Source organism: Meleagris gallopavo, chromosome 1, assembly GCF_905368555.1.
Source record: "Meleagris gallopavo chromosome 1, MGAL_WU_HG_1.1, whole genome shotgun sequence".
In the NCBI taxonomy this organism is placed as follows: Eukaryota; Metazoa; Chordata; class Aves; order Galliformes; family Phasianidae; genus Meleagris; species Meleagris gallopavo.
The window spans coordinates 19,688,315-19,710,709 of NC_139404.1; the positions used below are offsets into that span (position 1 = coordinate 19,688,315).

The 22,395-nt window shown below is 36.3% G+C and overlaps 1 protein-coding gene across 2 annotated transcripts; it reads right to left on the minus strand.

Annotated features, from left to right (window-relative positions):
- Nucleotides 1-5,732: 5,732 nt before the first annotated feature.
- MLC1 (modulator of VRAC current 1) lies at nucleotides 5,733-18,061 on the minus strand. Of its 2 annotated transcripts, XM_019612135.2 has the most exons (11): nucleotides 17,871-18,061; nucleotides 16,029-16,118; nucleotides 13,722-13,775; nucleotides 13,518-13,619; nucleotides 11,302-11,403; nucleotides 10,649-10,720; nucleotides 10,056-10,172; nucleotides 9,089-9,145; nucleotides 7,982-8,104; nucleotides 7,727-7,894; nucleotides 5,733-6,176 (listed from the first exon to the last, which is right to left on the minus strand). In XM_019612135.2, the coding sequence occupies exons 1-11, from the start codon at nucleotides 18,048-18,050 to the stop codon at nucleotides 6,102-6,104; spliced, it is 1,140 nt and encodes a 379-aa protein (XP_019467680.1). In that variant the 5' UTR covers nucleotides 18,051-18,061; the 3' UTR covers nucleotides 5,733-6,101. The 2 variants fall into 2 exon arrangements, with proteins under 2 accessions (XP_019467680.1, XP_085072923.1); XM_085216797.1 differs by having other exon boundaries at nucleotides 13,518-13,775.
- Nucleotides 18,062-22,395: the final 4,334 nt, after the last annotated feature.

A 22,395-nucleotide genomic window follows, 5' to 3' on the forward strand; every position in this document is an offset into this window, starting at 1 on the left:
TATGTAATCATGATACAAATTCTCTTTTTGGACGGTAACAAAGGAAAAAACATCTCTTTGTTCTTGATCATAAGAGAGGACACCGTATCTTGCATTTATGAACAGATGTTTCATCGTTGGGCAAAAACTGCCTCATTCACAGTTATAATAAGATTGCTGAAATCATATGGTCTCCAAGTTGCAGATAGCAATTACCAGTACTGCCAGGTTCCATAGAAAAGGGTTCCGTTTTTTTGTATTAAATTGGATAACCAGTGACTTAAGAAGTCAAAGTCCTAAAAATCCTAAAAGAAATGACATACTTAGCCTTACTATGCAGGGCTCTAGTAAGTAATCAGATACTTATATCAGCATGGAGCCTGTGCAGATCAAGACTAAGTGGTTTAAAAGTAATTTGCAATGTTGTATAAATAACTCTTTATGAAACAACAGCTGGAGAGTAAAGATGAGAAGAAGAGAGCAGTTTGAGAAAGTGGAACACCAGGGTTTAGTTTGTGTTTTACTTTAATTAAATCCTTTCTTGGCTTAGGAAACATGTCTTTGAGAAAGCATGCTGAACTTCAGCCAACTTGTATTTTCAAAGTCTCTGAGCTGGTAATCACAATAGATCTGACAGTAAGATGGCGGGAAACTTCTACAGAGCTGGAACCTGCTTCAGTGCTGCAAGTGTCACAAAGCAACAACATTTAATGAAATACTGGTGGGAAGGTTCAAGCTCTATTACTATACCACCATCTGACTCTGACTCTGTAGGTCAAACTAATAAAATGGGAGGCGTTGCTTTTGGAGCAGATCTTGTATTGATTCACTGGCTTCTTTTTCTGCTAGCTACCAGGCAAATACCTGTTCTAAGTCACGTTTCTGGTTCTCAGAGTTTTGCTCATTGTGACTGTACAACTGAAAAAACAACTTCTACAACAGGGATATCATTAAAGAAGTTGTCATACCAGATATTATGGTTTGAAAACATAAGCAGCAACAACTCTGTCCAAAGGTGCCCCCAGTAGCATCTCAATCCCTTAGTTGAACTGAGGGTTGTGGGACACCACATGCAATTTTAAAACTTTGGAACAAAGAGTGATGTTGTGTGATTCGAGAGATTTGGGTTTTTTTAGGCAGGCCAGATTGAAGCATCAGAAGTGTCTTTCTGGAACCTACTCCACAGAAGCAGGCAGTTTGGAGTAGGTTTATGTTTTTATGCTATCATTTTTCATTTCCATTTCAATCTTGAACTTCGGGGTTTATACAACGTGGATAAAATTCTGATTTTATGTAACTTTTTATATAAATCAGATGTTGGAAAGAAGACAAAAAATAAATACAGAGACTGAAAGATGAACCATATTGAATTAAATGAAGCTCTTTCCATAGACTTCAGTGGAACTGGGTAAAAGAGCATCAGAAGAACGTGAATAATTCAAACCAGGACTGCTGGCAAACAATACATATCCCCAGAACTGAGCCCAGTGAATCAAGGTCTTTGTCTAGAAAAACAAATACCAGAGCAGTTGATATTAATCCTGGTTATTGGTTAAATGGTGAGCTTGGGGACAGCCAAGGTCAGTAATAATCCCTGCACTGTCTGTAGGGGGCAGTGGGCAAACCAGCCTACATTCTAAGACAGAGAGGAAGAGAACAGTACAGAGGTAGGTAGTGTGCCATTAGCATCTCCCCTCTGATGGGGCTTCTGAAAGCAACCAGTGCTGGGCAACCATTTCTGGGTGGTTCCTGATACGAGAATCCCCCAAAACACTGGATATTTGGATTTCTGCCTCCACAGACCACAAGAAGTAGAACAGAAAAGCACAGAGCCAGTTTAAACCTGTAAGTCTGCCCTCTGAAGAAATGGCCACTTCCTAACATGCATGTATAAGGAGTTCTCAGATTAGGAGTTGTATCAGATTTTAAAAATGAGTGAACTCAAGGGACAATCATTCACATTTCAAAAAATAAAGTATTTGTTTTATATTTTCTCTTCCTGTAATAGTTTATCTTCACAGGATGGAAAGAAAAAATTATAACTTGTTCACTGAAGAGGTGCAATTTTTGAAAGAATGAACACTGACCTGGAAAGGTAAATTTGTTTTTAAAAAGTTCAAAAATATACTCTGAGGAAAGCTCCAATATGCATTTCACCAGGATATTTTATACTGGGAGACCTCTCCTGTCTTGAAAAAGGATGTACGAAAAATATTTTTTTTTATCATATTTGATGTTCCTAATTTGATATTAACAAAATACGCATTTGAAATTAATTGGCCAATACAAATTTTTTCATCTTCATCACTTAAAGCTAGCATGGTTCTCCTTCTGCACAAATCTGATTCATCATCACACCCAGCTTTGTTACTTCACTCCTCGGATGTTTTCCCAGAGGCAGAAAAAGTTTATAGTGAAGCAGTTCAGCATTAGACAGGTAACACAAACTTAGGGAAAAAAAATAATCCAAATCTCATCTTTTGAAGATGCATACCTAAGATACAATCACTCATAAAATGAATGACACTTGCATAATCTTCAGGCTGTCAGCTTCTCCCTGGAGGACTTCCCAGTCAGTAACATACAAATGTTAGTACTTCTAGCATCTGAAAAAACAGGAAAATATTATAAAACCAAACCAGTCGCCAAAGAAGCCTGACTAATTCAGTTTCTGAAACTAATTTAGATCTTATTATTTTGATCAGATGGATACTCTTCAGAAACACAAAACACAGGTCACAAGGCATGCCAGTTTCTTATTTAGAGAACACATCTAACTCTATTGATAGTGATCTACCAACACAAATTGTATGGTCAGTCATAAGTTGCAGTTCCTGGTATGGATCACATACAAGTCTGACTTTTGGAACAGGGAATGGAAACGAGATGGTGCACATGACTGTGCAAACCATAGGTAAGGAATGTGATGGGGAGAGAGAAAAGAGGCACTAAAAACAAATATGCTGGTGATCTACTTCCACTGAAGTCATATCTAAAGTTTTAAAGAGGGCCATTGAGTTTTTCAGTGTCTTAAGCTGGCTGACTAAAACAGCAGAAAAGTATTCTTTTTTTTTTTTTTTTCTTTAATTGATAAATTTCTGTAAGTATAGTCAGATACCAGTCACTGCTAGCATAAGGAAGGAGGCCAGAGGAGACAACCCATCTCAGTGCTGGGTTACATCAGCTCAGGCATCTCATACAAATCTCCCCTTTCCGCTGCTGGATGTGAATGATAGGAAAGATCTAAAAAGCTAAGTGCCTCAGCCATATTTATTTATTTTAGCTAGGACTATTTTTTATTTATTTTTTTTTTTAAACTAGGACCTTAATTCCTGGTAAGACAGCAGCTGTACATAACGATCATTCCATTGAGTTCCAGTTCCATCAAGACTCCCAGCAGGACCCCTGCAACGCGGCACAGTGTTCTGTCAGCAAGCTGCCGCTAGAGGGAGCTATCACTTTTGTCCCTTGGTTTTGTCCGACTGTAGATTTCTGACTGGGCTTAAATGTGCCAAAGAAGTAAATCTGCACCTATGAGTTGTTTACGGCAAATACTAAGCCTCTCAAACACACTGGAAATCTTCTTCCAATCCTTGCTTTGGCAATCTTAAAAACTGCGGGTAGCTTTTAACTGTGGTGTATCGCTTCACGTCCAGAATATACCCAGAAGACACCTTATTTCCATGGGAAGAACCAACCTTAGGTTATACCAGGGCCTTCTCCATATTTTAAAATCATCTCTTGAGCAGCTGTTTCCTTCCTGTCAAGACTGAATCCAAGTTCTTTAGGGAGCTATACAAAGAAAACTCAAACGCGCTTTACAGGAGCTTCCCAAGACAGACCCACAGTGGCTTGGCCTGCAGCTCCCACCCTACCTGCAGCCAGCAGGGCTGTGAGGCTCACCACAGCCAGAACCTCCTGCATCCACCTGGCTGCTGCCACTGGGACATCCACAGGCTGCTCCATGGGTGTGTGCACCCACAGCTTGCCTGCTGGGCTGTGGAAGCACACCCTAATGAACGCTACAAGCAATCAAGAGATTTACTGTGGCAAACTCCAACACGCAGATCACTTGTCTGGGGGTAGAAGGGGCCAGCAGGGGCTGTTGCTTTGAGATACAAATGCATCTGACCACAGAGTGAGATTTATAGGGAAGCCTGAAAAAGCCTTTTCATGTCAACTGCCAGCCCTACATTGGTTATGGTGTAAAAGTCTTCCTCCTACTTCGATGATTTTCTTTCTTGCATAAAATAAGTCACTTGCAGACTAGTATCCATAGTCTATTTAGTTTCCTCTTTATTTTAGATGAATGCTTTTTTCCTCACCTCTCATTAAAATACTTCAGTTTCCCAAAGGAAAGGTAAACAAACTGTATTACACTTTGTAATAATTAGGCTCTTCCTGATCATTCCTGAGAGAACACCCAAAATCAGTGGCAGTTTAAAAGATTCTTATCATTAGGAAGAGCATCTCAAACCATTTGACGCAAAAAGAGACTAAAGAAGCTCAGTGCCTTGTAAGCAGGACCTTCTGAGGAAAGCAGATTCGTTAAGCATGTGTCACTTACTACTAATTTCTTCTCAATCACTGCTCAATAATAGAAGATCTAATTAGATCTTACCTTCTGCATAATCAAAGCCAAACATCAGTTCACAAAAAAGATATCTCTTTTAGGCACAGATTTACTTTATCCAAGGCACTTTATCACATACAAGAAAGCCAGCAGCTGAGATGCATTCAAACCCTTCAATTGTAAGATTGTAGCAGAGATGGTATTGTTTATTTGCCTTGTTGATAAAATGTTCCCACGAGGACCAGTAAACAGCAGCAGCATCCTCTGGTTGATGATGCATTAGCCTGGGCCAAAACCCACTTTTTTATGTGAATGGAGAGATTTCTGTATGTGTGTTCTTAAGAAGCACTGCTCTAAACTTGAAAGAGTATTCTCTGTATATTAAAATTCTAAAATTATCATCAGCTATCCTAAAAACAAACAAACAAAAAAACATACTAACATACCTGAAGGGCTCCAACCCTCACCCAGACATATCTTTTCCTCAATTCCCCTCTCCAAAATTGGAGAGCTTTTCACCATGTTCTGAATAAATGATTTGGGTGCACATTCAAAGAGAAAGAATGAACTTCTGCATTCTATCTTTCAAAAACAAACAGGAAAAAAAAAACAGACCAAAAAAAAAACCCCACCACTTTGCAGCTAACCCAATGTAAATTCAAAAGTCTATCAATGTGGAAATTTATATTGTTTATAATCTATTCAATCTTAATTCACACAGGAGGTAAAGGCAATCTTAATTCACATAGGAGGTAAAGGCAATCTGAATGGAGGATATTCACGTTGAAGAGCAACTACATCCTTTAAGTTTTAAAGATAGTAAGGAAAAGAAATAAATGAAAAATAACATGCCAAACATACATTTTCAGGTGTGAAAAAACTCCTATCAGTGGTATCTCTGCTTATTTGGCTGTATCTGTTTGTTGTTTGGTTTTTTTTTACTTTTACTTTGATTTTGGACAGCAAAACTCCCTTTCTCCCTTTAAAGTCAGAAGATGAAGCTTAATTTGAGAAATTATTCTATTTTCACCTCTACAGTTAGCACATCAATTCATACCCTTGAGCTTTCAGATAACAAAGACTTTTATTTATATAAAAGCAACGAAATGAAAAAGAACTTTACAACTCCTACAAAAGTGAAGTATAAGCAGAAATAACAATTATAATTTGTATTCATAACTTTACAAAAGCATTTATCAGTTACACTGACTGCATAACTGCAGTTATTACAATCTCTTGCAAACACATGAAGCCTACTGCATACAGTCATATTTTATTTTGCTATCAGCGTGTGAGTCATTACTTTTTTCCCCAATGATAACTTTAAAAGAAAGACTAAGATGCAGATACCAACAGAAAAGACAGATTTGTTAAAAATGTTATCATATTTCAAAATGATTAGAAAGGCAATATTTATTGTGTTATTCATTGGCTCCTACTGATGTAACTATGTTGCTGTTTATGAACTGAAAAGTTTTTAAGCCTTAATTCCAACAATAGATTTATTGGGTTGGATTGTACTGTAGTGGCTTTATTTGCAGAATCCAAACTACTGAGCCATCTGCACCACAACTGCTTTCCAGGCTTTGTCTTTGTCAAAATCCTTTAAGGTATTATTGGAAACCTAGAAGTAAACCAATTTCAAACAAATGGAAACACAGAACATTTTGGTTAAAAACAGAATTTAAAGCAAGTAAACGTGGGACAATCTGGGAGAACATAAACATAGCTACAGTCTCAATACTGTATATATTGTAAATTGTAAAGCTTTGTATACTGTATGGTACATATTTACAACAGACAAATACGATAATGTAAACAGTGTAGTACTTAAACATTTGGGCCAATGAAATTTGGTGAAATTCCTACTTTAAACACATAACTTCAGGCGTCTTGTCAATTTTTTTGTCAAATAATTACTTAAAAGCTCTACAACCTAAATCTCTGAACTCAAAGTAATAACTAGCAATAGTCCAAACAATGCAACTGAAGCAAGATTCATCTACACACATGCAAGTAAATTAAGATCTTGCCTAAGAATGCAGACTACTTAAAAGCCACAGAGACTATACCTTCTCTTGTAACATTATTCCTGTGATTAAACACTACGAGGTAAATAATAAGATGTTGCTTTTCTAGAAAAAATTGCTTCTTTTTGCCATCACTTATGCTCAAAAAATGTAACTTGCAGCTGTGGAAATGCTGCTGAGTTCCATCTTTTATACAGAACATAACTCTCAGGTCACAGAACCAAAAGATCAGTGACTTAAACTGAATGCCTTCAGCAGCCTGAAGGGCACTTAAATCCACAGCTTCCATTTTCTATTACTAATTGTGTAACAGCTGTACTAGTGCTGAGTACTGTGTACTTCCTGCAGTTCTATCTGTGCTGATTCATTGTGGGTGCTCCTTTTAGAGCAAGGACTGAATCCAGCACTCAGCCTTTTCAATGCTGGGCCATACAGAAACCATCCAGTTAACATGACTTACTCTTCCCTGTTCTTTAATATAGCACTTTGCTTTGTTCAGAAGAAATGAGGAAAGCCTACGGGCTAAATGTGCTGTGCTGTGCTAGGAGATGCATGTAGTTAATCTGTGCATATTTGACATGATCTGGATTCCACCATTCCCTGGAAGAGCACTCAAGCCACATGAAAAGTGGTAGCAGCAATACTGGCATCACCATGCTATATGAAAGTATTTACTATATCTGTAACTGAAAGGATGGCTTAAACACTTAAGTGCAGAAAGGAAACAGAGGATGTCAATTTTGATCTTCATTGGCAACTTTAGTAGAATAGTTAGGACGTGGAGAGCCCTGGGATTCCAGACACTCTCCTCTGTTCACTAGTTCAAACTGACCAGCAAAGGTAGCCACTCATGCAGCTTTCCAAGTGTTGATTCTATGCTCAACGTACCTAACGCTTCTCATTTGCAGTTCAGAGGACTTAGAACTAACTAAGCTTAGCAAATTCACTCCCCTTGGAAATTCACAGCCCTTGAAAAGACACAACTATACTGACAACTCATTTCATGATCCAAAGCCTCTACCAGCATTTAAAATATTTAATTTCATTGATTTTTTATTATCAGAACATGGTCATGCAAGGTCTATCATCTTTGCTACAAATTCGTGCTACTTTTTTAAACTTTATTGTGGTTATAAATACATACCTCTGTAGTTCTGTACTCCTGTTTTTTAACCTGTGATTCTGTCCAGGACGAATCCTGCAGTTTCATTTTTGTCTTGTAATTTACACACTGTATTACAGTTCCAATAGTAAGGCATGCCTGAATTAGCAGCATCAACATCAGAAGCAACAGTAGTACATCATAAGACTGCTAAAAATAGAGACATAGATATCTTCATTCTTTTGTTGCTACTTTAATAGGTAGATGTTAATTTTCCAATTGCATAAAAATACGTACTTTAACAGCAGGTGGATAATTTTTAAAGATGTCAACAACTTGCATGATACTGAAGGATAAGTATCCAGAAGCAGTAAACAACAATGGGGATGTGACACTGCTAATGGCAATCAGGACCTCAACCTAAATAAAACAAGATTATAAATATTAAATGGGGACAAAAACAAAAAATCTCCTTAAGCAAGCATAACAGAAGTGTAAGATTACACATACAAGATAAATCTTAACAGCCATTTACTGTATGGAGATACAGAAGCAAACTTTGACTAAGTTTCCAAGCCTAAACACTCCTGTTTTATAATTCATTTTCCTTTTAAGAAGTGTGATGGGTCTTTTGTCTAATTATAAAAGTATCTTTCAAATGCAGATAGAGGAAACAATACCAAATTTAGAAAGCTAGTAAAGAAGTATCACTTCTTTTTCAATTTGTATGAAACACTGAGAATTAACAGCAGATATTGCAGACTTAAAATCTGAAACAACCATTCAAATCAAACTGAGTGCTTTGAGGCAAATTTATTACAATAAAATAGCAGCTTAGTTTTCATTCAAATATGATCCTAAAGGATCAAATTCTGTTGTGGTCATGCATTATTACTGATTTAAGTATGGTTGAATGACTGTAGAGTCATGCAGATGTTTTAAGGAGAATTAACTACACATCTGGGACACTCGGAATAAACGTGCTTTACAGAACTTCAGTTTTCTTGCTAGTCACATAGATTAGAAATTTGTTTATAACAGGTTCTAGATCCTATATGGACTGCACCCCTAATTTTCTTCCTTCAGAAAGCATAGCACATAATGGAAGGGGAACGGGATCGAGCTCAGGAGCATGAAAGGATTTCTCCATGTACCATACAAGGCATTTTTTTTCCATAAAGCAGTATCCATTTCTAAGAAACCAGTAAAAATAAAACAAACAAAACAAACAAACAAAAAAAGCACCAGTTCTTAGAATTCCATGGACTGGCTTTCTTTTCAGAAAAATCAACTTACACTCTTGTTACACAGTACATCTGTTACATTTGTAGAAGTACAAACAAGCAGGCAAATATGAATATTATTATATTCTAATGGCAATATTCAAGGACTTTACACACTTACCAGACATTTACTTGGATATTCAGCAGCCACATGACTTGCAATAGCACTAGGAAAGCACTAAATAGAATACAAGATAAGAAAGTCTAACAAAATAAGGATTTACCTACTTGAAAATTACACAGTTTACAACTGTGTAACAGTGATTCCCACTAGTCATAAATCATATCTTAAATTTAATAAAGACATGAAACCACATATATTTTTAGTGACAGTACTGTGAATCAAATAATTAAAGAGATAAAACTAATCTTCATTTAGCTTACATTTAAATGAGGATCATGCATTAAACCTACACATAACGAAATATTAACCACAAAACTTGATGTTTCCGCCTTAAAATCTAATGAACCCCACAGAACATTGTGAGTTTTGCATGCTGAAGTTGTTTACAATCTTTTTCCATTTCCTGAGAGGGACTTTCCAGACATAGGAACCATATATAAATCTAGTGTTCATTGTCATCCTTCTCAGCTTGTTCAGCTTTTGGCAAGCAGAGCACATCATTCTTTACGAGGGCACTGTTCCTAGGTGCAGGCTGTTATTGGTGACAACCATTACCAAACACAGCCTCAGGCTTTTAATCCAGTTAATTCTGATGAGCTAAAGGTGATATCCTGAGGAATTTATCACTCTAAAATTTAACACAACTTTTTATTTTGTAGCCTGAAATACTCTAAAATCTAGGAATTGTTTCACAAAACACTTAGAATATCTTGAAAACCCTTATTACTCATTTCCATGTTACTGGGGACTGAAAATGTATCACAATATGTTTTAAGGACCAGAGTCTCATAAATCAAAGTAGAACGATAATTACATAATAGACTAGATATACTGAAGTATTTATTTGGAATGCAGAAATTTCCAATTAATATTAGGATCAAATAAACATACCAGTACAGTGAAAAAGAGAAAGAAAAATGAAATATGCTGTTTTAAAAGAGTACATTCATTTTGAACTACTTACAGCAACCAAGATCCAAAAGAATGTTACTGAAAGGTATGGACCTGACACTAGAACATCCATATTTAAAGCAATTATGCCACCAAATACTGATGAAATTCCAATAATCACTTCAATTACCTAAAACAAAGTAGAGCATACAAGTTATAAATAGTTCATTTAAAAAACAAAATTCCTATTTGCCTGTGGAAAAGAACTCACTGGAAGAAAAAAAAAAAAAAAAAGCATTTATGCTATTAGATATACAAAAAGTCAATGTTCTGCAGATGTAAAATATGGCAAAACTCCAGCTGGCTTAAATGAAAGCAAGTTCAGCTTCATTATGCATGTTTATACTCTCATTTATTAGCTCCACTAAATAACAGTTCAGTGTACAGTATTTATCCTTAGGTCATTAAGTAATCTTTTTCCCACTGTACATGGCAGTTATTTATCTTATTATATTCTAAAAGGAAGCATTTTAGGATCCGCCTCATATTTCTGATTGTAATTCTTTCAGTGCTTACCTACATTAATCTGTTTCTGACTTTAAAGGAGTTTTGCACTTAGAATGATACAAGAATAAATTGATATAAAGACAGAAAACAAGCACTTACTGAGTATGACTTCAGAATTCGGGTAGGAAAGCTGACATTACTCATAACAATGGTACTATCATATGTGGTATTCTAGAAGAAAATAAAAACTGTGACTGAAAAATGTGCAAATAAAGGATTTCTTTTTATATTTTGTTACTTGTTACAGATCCTGTTACAGGTGGCATGTAACATCTGGTTGGCCCATCAGAACCAAAAGTGACACTTGGCAATACTTGACAGTGTCAGACTTCATCAATCACATTGAAAATAAACAAGGTAGTCCCAGATGAGCTGTTATACTACCACCACTCAACAGTGAAACACAGTCATCTCTCTTTTCTACTTTCTTCCTTAGTCTTTCAAAGTCTGAAAGATTTCTGAAAATCTGATGTAAAACCTTCTGATTTTGCTGACACAGTAACTGAAGGAAGACAGTTTACAGTATGACTTTGTCTAGCAAACAATGCTTTCACCAAATCATGAAATGGTTTCAGTAATAGGTAAAAGAAGTAACAGAAACAAGTGTGTGATTTGGAAAAGCACTTAAAGAAAAACCTGAAGCCAATATTCATTGTCCAGGTATCACATACAATATAGGAAAAATCTAACACTTTTTTAAGTTACTTAGAAAAACATTAAAAAACAAACAACTCTAACTTCAGGATACCTACTTTCTTTCTCATACAGCAGTCTTCAGTAGATCTAGCTGAAATGATCACAGTAGTTGCCATGAAGATTTCCAGCAGAATAAGTAGAATCAAGTTGAAATTTATCTGCCAGTGGAATTCCAGACATAAATAAGTTACATCTTTGATATTAAAAGTAACAAACAGGGTAGGATCAAGCTATCTACGTTCTGTGATATTTAGATGTATCTGTTGATTAGGTACTTTTAAAAACTTTTTATTTTTGATGAATTTTCTAGAACACTTAGTTGTCTACATAATACTGAGAATACTTATCTGAGAAAGAGATATTTATTTCAGTTTTGGAAATGATCTGCCTGAAGAACAGTACATCCCTGTCTTCACAAAAAGCAGTTAATGACAAGGGGGATGTACTGGGTACTGCTGCATTTTGCAGGACCTCCCATACGAAACCAGAACACTGCAGCAAATCATAAAAACTCATAGAAACAGAGAGAAGACAAACAAAGAGGGAGCCTGACTAGCCTGTGAGGCAAAGGAAATCTACTGGGAGAGAAAAAGGGCCACAGGCTTCCAAACTCTACACTGCAATGCAAATTGTCCGATACAATGCCTAATACTGAATGAAAACACATTCCAAAGAAATGGGCCAAGAATCCTAGCTCTGCGTTCTGCCTAGTGCTAGTAGATGTGATTTTGCAACTTTTCCAGGTCTAACACACTACATTACCATGTAAAAATATACATGCTGCCATTCCTTCTGCCATTGCTCATCTTCAAGACAAGAATACATCAAATGGAATACTCAATATTTTTCTTCAGTTCTTTATCTACCTTTTTTCATGAGGCAATATGAACTCTATGTGGGTTTAATAATCTTCTAGAGGTGTGCAAGTTAGGGAGAGTAGATCTCCCCCTGTAAGTCTTTAGAAGCACCATGTTTTTCCAGTGACAGCCCCAAACAATATTTGGTAGTTAGATGTGACCATTGGACAAAGTACCAAAAGTTCAAGGAGAACTAACTCCATTAAAAATCTAAACAACCAGAGTAAATCACAGTTCATGAACTAAGTGCTTCTTCATGGTGAACCTATTTCTGGGATGATCAAATCTAAGTTTTTCTCCAACATTTACCTTTCATGATATATATATACTTATTTATTTGGAAAAATGTCATAGCTGGCAGATTTTAAAAGCTTTTTTGGGTATTGAATCCCGCTACAATGTTTTGACATGTAGCCCTGGTACCAAGATATGCTGACAAGGCCACACTGTACGGTGCAGTGTCAAATAGATATTCAAGTTTGGGTCCGGAAGCACCATAATTACAGGGACAGACTGATGTCTGTCATTAATATTCATATAAAATGTCTGACATAGTTGTATTGAGCTGTTCTGTGATAGCCTGAGCATTTATCAACACTAGCAATAATACCTACTACTGCTATATTACTTCATAGAATTATTCACACACTTCATATTCTTATATAGAATAGAGGTCTCAGAACATTTTACCATAACCAAAAAACCCTATAATGTTACTTTTTGGCTTAGACTACCAAAGACAAGTGTTAAAGCTGTGATTCAAAAACAGAGAACTCTCCCCTACATGAAATAAGTGCATTTTAAATAATACTAACAGCTGCTTTCTCTTTGTTGACAATATATGGGAGAAACATTCATCAAAACTTTCTTTACTTGGTGACTTCAGAAGCAAAACTGTACACAAACTACAAAACTGTAGAAGATCCAAGAAAGAATTATACTTAATCTGAAGATGTCATACAATACCACTGCTTGGGACACTTCCATTTCAATATAATTTAACCCTGAAAATTGCCTTATCTATAGGTGAAGTACTAAACTGTTTTCAGTGTTCTTCTGATCATGCTCTTTCAGAAAAAAACATCAAATAATTTAAACAGTAGTGTTTTAAGAAGTTTCTTCAATCAAAAGAAAAATAAAAAGACAATTGGTAAAACTGGATCACCCTTCAACATCTCATTCATACTCCTGAACTTAAAATATAAGACTGGAAAGTCATACTCGTCTCCAATAAGTTAGCTGTATCATGAGGTTTTATTTCTGATTTCAATTTCTCAGGTCTTGTCTTACTCCAAAAAGTAAAGTTACTGGCAGAAGATCTCTGTAGACTGAAAACTATGTCATTACTTTTTTTTTTTTTTTTTGTGAAGCAAAGATAAATGTTGCATTAATTAGCAATTATTCTATTAACTTACATTTATAGCTGATGGATTCAGGACAAGTTTGCATCCAAACCAAATTAAACATGTTGTTGTAACAGCAAATGTAGAGACAAACAGAATCTGAAAATTGGGTATCTGTAAAACAAGTTTCAGAATGGGTTTCTCTCTCATCTTACAACAGAGGAAAAAAAAAAAAGATATAATTGATATAATTGCCAAAAAAAATCTTACACTTACCACATTAATTTTATTCCTTGCTATAGCAAAGCTCACAACTGCTGAAGGAATACACTGGGAAAATTAAGAGAGAAAACTAGTGGGATATTCTGCACAAAGAATATTAAATATATTTTTCTATACGTGTTTTTAATTGAGTCAGATTTAATATTACATATTACAGTTAATAATTGGACAAACTGAAAATAGAAACTCTGAGGAAAGACCATCATCCTTCACTGAGCTCATTAATTACAACTGGTTCTTGAGGATTACTAGAAGTTTCCATATTCCTCACTTTTGACTAGCTACCCAGCACAATTTGATGCGTGAAGGAAAGCATGGAAGTCTCATGAGTCATTCCATGCCTTTGTTAGCTAAATTAACTCTAGAAGATCTTTAAGAAGGAAAAGAATAGAACAGCTACTCCTGCACTGGGCCTCCATATTCTTTTAAAAAGACAACGTAATGGTTGTTTAAAATCTCAACCACACTCTTCTGAAGAACTTGGTAAAAACCAGTCTGCTGAGACATTACAATTTAAGAATCACGCCTAGGACCTCTGTTAGTTTCACTAGGAAAATTTCACTACAAAAGAGCAGAGCTAAATGGAAAAATCACACAAAAAGGAAAAGTTTCACAAAGCAATTTCTCAAGCCCCAGTTGTTCCTCACCACATTAGATATATTACTATTACGGATCCAACTCTGTTTTTCACATGTATGCAATTGTACAATATATTCATAAGTAAAACATGAATATACTAAACTAAAATTACGGATAAGATTTTCAGGTTAAGTGATGAATCATGTAACAACTGTTGCATTTCTTCACTAATTATCTTTTAACAAGTCTGAGCACTGACAGCTTAACAATGGAACCGCTATAATTAGATTAATATGGAAATTCAAAATTCTTGGCAGCACTTCCTTAGCACCTAAGTGACCCATCTTTAACATCATGAATAGATACATTTATACCCTGACCACCCTAGAGTCTCTAAACACAATGTGACTACATTTAGACAACTGAATTCTACTCCTAGTCAAGATGGTCAATACATTCTAAGAGCAATTCTGCTCCTCCTAAGCTAGACATTAAGTAGTCAGTAGAATATACAGCTCTATAGACTCTTCCAACTACACTGCCATTATCTGCAGGAAGAGCTGAAACACACTGCCGACATACAGACACCCAAACATATACGTCTTCAACAACAGCAAGCCATTCAAACCCAACATAAACTTGATTTGTCACTTAACCTTCTGTATCTATGAGATCTTTGGAAATTCTCAGTAAATACAAAGTTCAAAGAGACCATATTTGAGGCAGAAAAAGATATATCTCAGTAACTACATTAATGGTGCATAGTGTAATAGTTTAGCGAAGACATTGGCTTCAAAAACTGCTTCAGCATTATTCTAATGTCTCTAACAGAAAGATAAGCCACAGCTCACCCACAGAACTCCTGGTACTTGTGTAAAGCATTAGCCTTGCACCTAACTTAAACTAAATCCACAAGTCAAGTTGCCAAAATAGTAATGACAGAACAGAATCCTGTCTCAAACAAAACAAGTACATCAGACTCATCTTATAAGCTAAGACCTAAAGAGTAAGTTAATCACATACACAGAATCACAGAATCACAGAGTCACCAAGGTTGGAAAAGACCTTCAAGATCATCCAGTCCAACCATCCACCCATCACCAATAGCTCTCACTAAACCATGTCCCTCAATACAACATCCAGTCTTTCCTTGAACACCCCCAGGGTCGGTGACTCCACCACCTCCCTGGGCAGCCCATTCCAGTGCCTGATACCATAACATAAGACAAATATGAGGGTTTAGATGCACAGTAAAAATTAGTGGATTTTGAAAATGTCAGATATGATTGACTCACATTTTGTTAAGAAAACAATAATAATACAGGGAACTTCTTCAGTCTGCCTCAGTACTTGGGTATTATGGCAAAGTACATGAAAAATGTAATATCTCTAAATACATTCCAACAGCATTTAGGCAACAAATTCTGCAAATGCGTAACAGTGCAAATTTTTCTTCAAGTAAGGCACAGAAAAACCACTCAAGCAGATAATTAATGGCTGCCCATGGTAAGCTGGTAACAAAAATGGCAGCACAACACTGTTTGTGAAAATGGCTATTCCCTTAGTCATGGCCTGAAAAGTAATTTAATGAACTGTTAAAGAAAAATAAATTTTCCACAAAATAAATTAATAATAAAAAGATGAAATAAAGAAGAAAATAAATACACAACATTTACTGTTTTTGCTGTCAAACAGCCACAGCAAATAATTAAGAATGCTTACTGAACCTGCTGCGCAACGTAAATAATCCATTTCAGATGGAAAAATATTTCCCAGATACAGTGAAAACCCAGAGGTAATAAGGAGGCAAGTCTGCAAAGCAACAAATAACATGGATTAATACAACAAAACCACTATAAAGATAGAAATCAGTAATTCCCTTCAAACTGAGCTATTGATGGACAGTAATGTAGCCTTTGTGTGAATAATTTTGAAGCAAAATATCTAAGCATGCTGAGTTCTGAGGAATACATTTCACTGGTTACCAAGACTTAATACCAAACAAGCATGTCTGAATCAGGTACTGTGTCCTGACTTGACAAACACCTAAGGAAATTATCACAAGGTAATTGCACAGGGTTCAACATTAAAAAAAAAAAAGTTTCAGAAAACATAAGTAAGCCTCTACTTTGCATCCTCTGCTTGGCTCTACCAAAATTCACAGTTCACATGGGCAGACGGGCAACTACCGACAAGAAAATAGTAACAAAAATAGTATTAGGATATACTGACTAAGGTACTTCTACGCGCACTCCTTTCTCCCTCCAAACTCCCTTCCCACTTTGGTTCAGTGGCACAAACATAAATGCTCAACTTCTGCTGCTCCCTTCCTAATCATTCCATTCATTAGGAATTAGCCCACAATTAGGGTTAAACTTTCAGCATCAAATGATTAGTATCTTCTACTAACAATTTTTCTTTCTGCTCTGAGTAGACATTCTTTCAAAGAGGTTGGGAAAGATGGGGGACAGAACAGCTGTTCTTTATTATTTGGGCATTTTTTTCAAGCTGCAGATTTCTGATGTCTTTAAAAAGTTCTCATCAAAAAACTCACTGTGTTCCTGCACAAGAATAGTCATTGCTAGCCACTCTAATGTCACTCTATAGTTTGCAACCACACCATGAACACAGTTCTGATCACCATGGAACTTCTGTTGCCTAGCATACATACGCTGAGAAAAGTTAATGCAAGGAAAGTCAGTTCTTATTTTGTTCTTTTTGTGTAACCGTACATCCAAAAGGAAAGCCACGTTACAGAGACTGTCAGAACAAAAAAAGCATTCAGTTGTTTCCATGAAAGTAAAGCAGTATTTTTATTCACTCTGCAAAAATGATTAATTACCCTATAAACAGTGAAATGTTTCAGCTCTCACAAAAATTACTCTTTAAAACATACCAACTCATAGAAAATATAAAAAAAAAGACTTAAGAAGAAGAAGACTTAATTGTAATTGCTATAATAAGCTTTAATTAACTTGGCTAGAACATGGAGTAACATGATGCTTGTGCAAGATCAGTGTCCAATGATTCTACCAGTGCTAGAACAATTCATATCACTATGATGTTCATGTAAGAAACATAAGTCATTACATGAGAATTCTATCAAATAAGTCCATAGCTTTATGAAAACACAAAGCAAAATTTGACAACTAAATACTGCATGCATTTTTAATGTCAAAATGCTATCAAGGCAAGTACTCTCAATAGTTTAAATAAAAATTTAAAGAAGGCATGTGATTAGGATAATTTACATACTTTACAAAGAGGCATTACTAATTCATAAATAACGGTTGATATTTACAACTACCACACTTACTTCATTTAATGTTAAATACAAAAATCAGCCTTCATGAAGCATATTTAGTTACTGCAAAACACTCCAAAGAATATTATTAGTCTATTAAAAGTTACATTTTAAGTTTTCTAAGTATGTTCCTTTCCATACAAATATTTATATTCAGTCCTATCAATGGTGTAATTATGACTTCCTAAATGATCTGAAACAGGACAGATAAGAGAACCTCCCCTACAATTCTTAATTTTTACTCTTTGTAATGTACTTACACCCATCAGCAAGGAAAAGATCCATGTTCTGTAAATAAAGCAAGGGTGCAGCCTCTTTGATAGCTGAAGGTCACTGGACTTGATATCCGGTATATAATTTCCATTCTCTTGCTTTCCCCGCTCCAAAGTTGGCATTCTGTCATAGCTGAATTCTTCTCTGTAACCTTCTTCCCTGGTCATAACACTTTGTAAAGGCACCTAAATAATAACGGCAATGCAGAGGACAAAGAAAGATCAAAAATCTAACTTAGTTTCTTTATATACTCAGATATAGTGCCCAATTATTTTTTTTTTCTATTTAAGAAGAACAAACAAGTAAAAATAAGTACAGAGCTGTATTTATATTTTGAAGTATACATGCTTACCAGGAACTAATTGCACTCAGTAACTAAATTATATTGTATAGCCACGGTTCACAATAATACATCATAATAATACAGTATAAATACCAGCAAAATGAAAGTTTGTGTATCTACACACAAACTCAACAGACTTTTATGGTAAGATCTAAAAAACATCTTTGGAGATGTAATTTGAGGTAACCCTACAATCAAATAATTCCCCTCTTTTTTTTTTTTTTTAATCTGTGGGATAGACAAATATTTTAAAACATGTCTAGATGTTAAATTGCATTTGATTTTACCAGACATCTGAAATGACAGACTTCACCATGACACCAATGAGCTCACAAAATCGCAGTAACTCAGCTTCAGCAATTTCCTTCTAACTTGTCCAATAGCAACCATGTTGCTTGTTTGTTTAGCCCCATTCTGTTCATCTCACTGCTTGCAATCTGTTAAAATATCTTGAGTACCTTACATTAAAGTTACTGCACATTTTTCAACAGTTAAAAAACTTCACGCTTACCTCTGACTGAAAAGTCAGTTTAAAATAGTCCTGTGAACACAGATGCCCGTACACTTTGTGATCTTCTCACCGCTCAGTGAGTCATGCCGTCTTTGAAAAGTTCTCCCTTACACTTTGGCTTTCAACAACATCTATTCAGATACTGAACAAAAGCACAGCAAAAACTTGAGTTAAGCCAGGGAACAGGAAAATGCTTCTTGAATTTTAATTAACAGAATACACTAGAAAATGACCACACTACACAAATTAAGAGCTGCTTCCAAATCACACCAGCAAATTAAAAAAGTTTCAAACACCTTTTTTTGTACTACCCTTTCCTTGGCATATTAAATTAAATCTTCCTTGTAGTTTATCAGTTTTAGTTATTATCATAACTTGTGATTATGATAATCTAGTCCTTGTTTCAAAAGAGCAAAAGCTACTTATAACACAGCATTCTCCTAGAATAACCTAAAAATTCAAGTATCACAAAAAGTTGGGAAGTTACAAGTTAAAAACTTATCAAGAATCTTATCTTCACTGTAGAACTCTTTATCTTTTTCTACTAACCTTGTCTTTCTAGAATGTTCAGATAAAACCTGCACATTGGCATCATACTGACATTCATACTTACACCATGATGACTACACAACGTATTTAAAATCTAGTAGGCAGCAGTGACATGCAATGGCCAGCGAACACCGGATCCAGTCCTCCTGCTTATTAGGCAGTTAAAAAAAAAAAAGAAAAGAAAAAAAAAAGAAAGAATGCTTTTATCTTGAATATGTTGGCATCTTGACAACTACAGCAATGACAGGGGCTCTTGTGTACACTTCAATGAAGTAACGAAGACACAATTAGATTTTCAGCACTTTTGGACCAGAGCATCACCTTTTAAAGCATGCTAAAAAAAAACTTCAGAGCACCCCTACTTTTCATTTTGGGCTGACATTATTTGTTCTTCTCAAAATGAAAGCTGATACTAAAAAAAATATTAAAAGGTACAGTTTTAATAGTCTGAAATATGGAAATTAATCACACATGACACACAGCTGTATGCTGTGTTAGAAAAGAGGGGAAAAAAATCCTGTAGCCTAGCAAAACTGTCGTGAGTAATTAAGGCTTTCTGCTCAGAGGACACGCTATGCAAGTATTTCCACTCTTTGCACTCTTTCAAAGGCTATGTTTTAATGGAAAATGGATAATGCTGACTTCACATTCTTTTCAAAGACTGCTAGGTACTAGGAGCAAGAGTTTAACACAAATTAGTAGAGATATAAAATAGGATCATGTTTTTTTCCCTTTTGGCCATTTAAGTCAATAAAGGGAGATTTTTTTTAATTAAAAAGAAAAAACTGGTGAACTATCCAGATATTTATTTGATTTAATCCCTTTGAGTAAAAATGAATTTAGAAACTCCTATGTCACCGAACAGAGCAACACCCAACAACTCTAGGAATCTTTACTGAAAATTCCGAGTATTCTAGCCAGAATGGAACCTGAAGGCCATCTCTCTCAAGCAGGGCACTACAGCATTTCCTCTGGTTATGCTGCGATTCCTTCTTCACCCTTTCCTGAGCACTTCTTTGTATTTGTTGCTTTACTTTTTGCACAGAGTTTTACTGTATGATACTCTCTAGATTTTTCATCTGTGTCAACAAAAAACACTAGAACTTCCGATTTCAGCTTCTACTCAGAATTTTTTTGGTCCTTTATTTTAGTTCCCTTAATTTTGTGTTTCAGATCCTGTACAAAATCCTGGGTCCTTTTTGTGTATACACAAAAGGCACAAGGCACAATCTGGTAGTCAGAGCCCAAATGATCCTACAACCCTAAGTGCTGTACAAAGGTGTTGTACGAAGAGATTCCTACTAATTTTAAAAGGTGCACAGGAAACCTGCACAAAGACTGCAGAAAGTGTAACAATTCCAGCAGGACATTACAGACTTCTCAAAAAGGTTTACAAATTACGTATTTTTATTCTAAGATAGGTCAAATGATATCAAGAGATGACAATCGAATCAAATTGTAAAAGGCTATGAAGAACAACTTACTTTAACAGCTACTAATGATAACTGAAAGGGTTCAGATTCCCAAAGCAGCTGTAGCAGGTGCTAGGTCATTTGCCAATGTTAGTATCTGTATTACTTTGGTATTTTCAGCTCTAAAAATCAGCTCTTTGAAGTACTTTGTTTCTGTGGAACCAATTCCTCAAAGTGTTTGGTTTCCCAGCTTATGTAATGGGGCATGTACAGAACAAAGTACAGGCCCAGTTGCTTCAAAACTGTTCCCCCATTACAACGCATTTTTATTTGCATTTACTGTTTTTCACGTTAATCATGATCTGAGGAGTTCAAACCAGTCTGATCAATATATATACTATCTGCTTCATGCTACTGAAATATTAAGTATTTCTAAATATATGGATGTAATGAACAAACATAGCACATTCACATTTTAAAGGACATCCAGATTAAATACTTGCCTTTTCGACCTTGCAGTAAGATTGTTGAGCAGCACAAACAATCTGTGAAGGCTTTCATAAATAATGTCAGGAGTAGGATCTTCAGACAGGAATTTATCTCCTTCTAAAGAGATCAGTGACTGTAGGCACTCATATTCACTGGGAGGTCCCTCCTCCCAGTAAGCATCACATCCCCCCAGTTACACCAGAGCAAGACTTGGGAACCCATGCGCAATTACTGGCAGCCAGGATTCCCTTGGTCTAGGAACTGTGCAGAACTCTATAAAAAGCGTCACATAGTCTGCAGTGCATTCCTAGCCCTTCCCTGCCTAAACAGAGCTGAGCTAACTGTACAAGTACAAAAGGTTGCCGAAGACAACTGCTACCCTAGCCCCGGAATCCGCTCACAGACCACACCACCTTCCCATAACAAACAGCCGTACAGCAGTTTCCCATAGAGGCACAGGCTGCACTGCCAAACCTCCTGGACCCTCCCGCCCTGGCCTCATGCTGCTGCTACCAATGATGCTACCAGGACACTGAACTCACCAACTCAGAAACTTACTTGCGAAATGCCCTCTGTTAAGTGACATTTAAAGGAGCTTACACTAAATACCTCAAGCGCACTGCGAGAGAAGAACTGGTAAACAGACCGGCAATGTCCGCTGCAGCCCAGAAAGCCAGCGGTATCCTGGGCTGCATCAATAAGAGTGCGGTCACCAGGGTGAACCTGCCCTTCTGCTCTGTGCTCGTGAGGCCTCACCTGGAGTACTGCGTCCAGATGCGGAGTCCTCAGTACAGGACAGACAGATCTGTTGGAGTGCGTCCAGAGGAGGGACACAGAAATGATCTGAGGGATGGAATGCCCCTCTGTGAGGACAGGCTGAGAGCTGGGGCTGTTCAGCCTGGAGAAGGTTCCAAGGAGACCTGAGAGCTGCCTTTCGGCATCTAAAGGGGGGTGTAAGAAGGAAGGAGACCAAATTCTTTGGTTTTGCTGTTTACCAAATTTATAACATTCTAGAGCTCTTTCTATTTGCTTTGAAACACACTTCTATCGTTATTACAGTAACTCAACAACGTGATTCATAGAATCATAGAGTCATCATATAATCGCTTGCATGCATGCACTCTCCCACGTACTCGGCTTCACCACATCAGCGGGCTGCGCTTAGCACCCGCTTAGCACCCGAAGGCATAACACGAGCACAGACAGCA

Bases quoted from the DNA above. Each gene is read 5' to 3' on its own strand.
- MLC1 (XM_085216797.1), bottom strand. From the start codon at position 18,050: ATGACCAGGGAAGAAGGTTACAGAGAAGAATTCAGCTATGACAGAATG. The intron at 10,721-11,301 runs GTAGGTATCCTG...ATTTTCTTCTAG, and splicing joins ACTGCTGTATGAGAAAGAAA to AATACCACATATGATAGTAC. The intron at 10,173-10,648 runs GTAAGTGCTTGT...ACTTTGTTTTAG, and splicing joins GAATTCTGAAGTCATACTCA to GTAATTGAAGTGATTATTGG.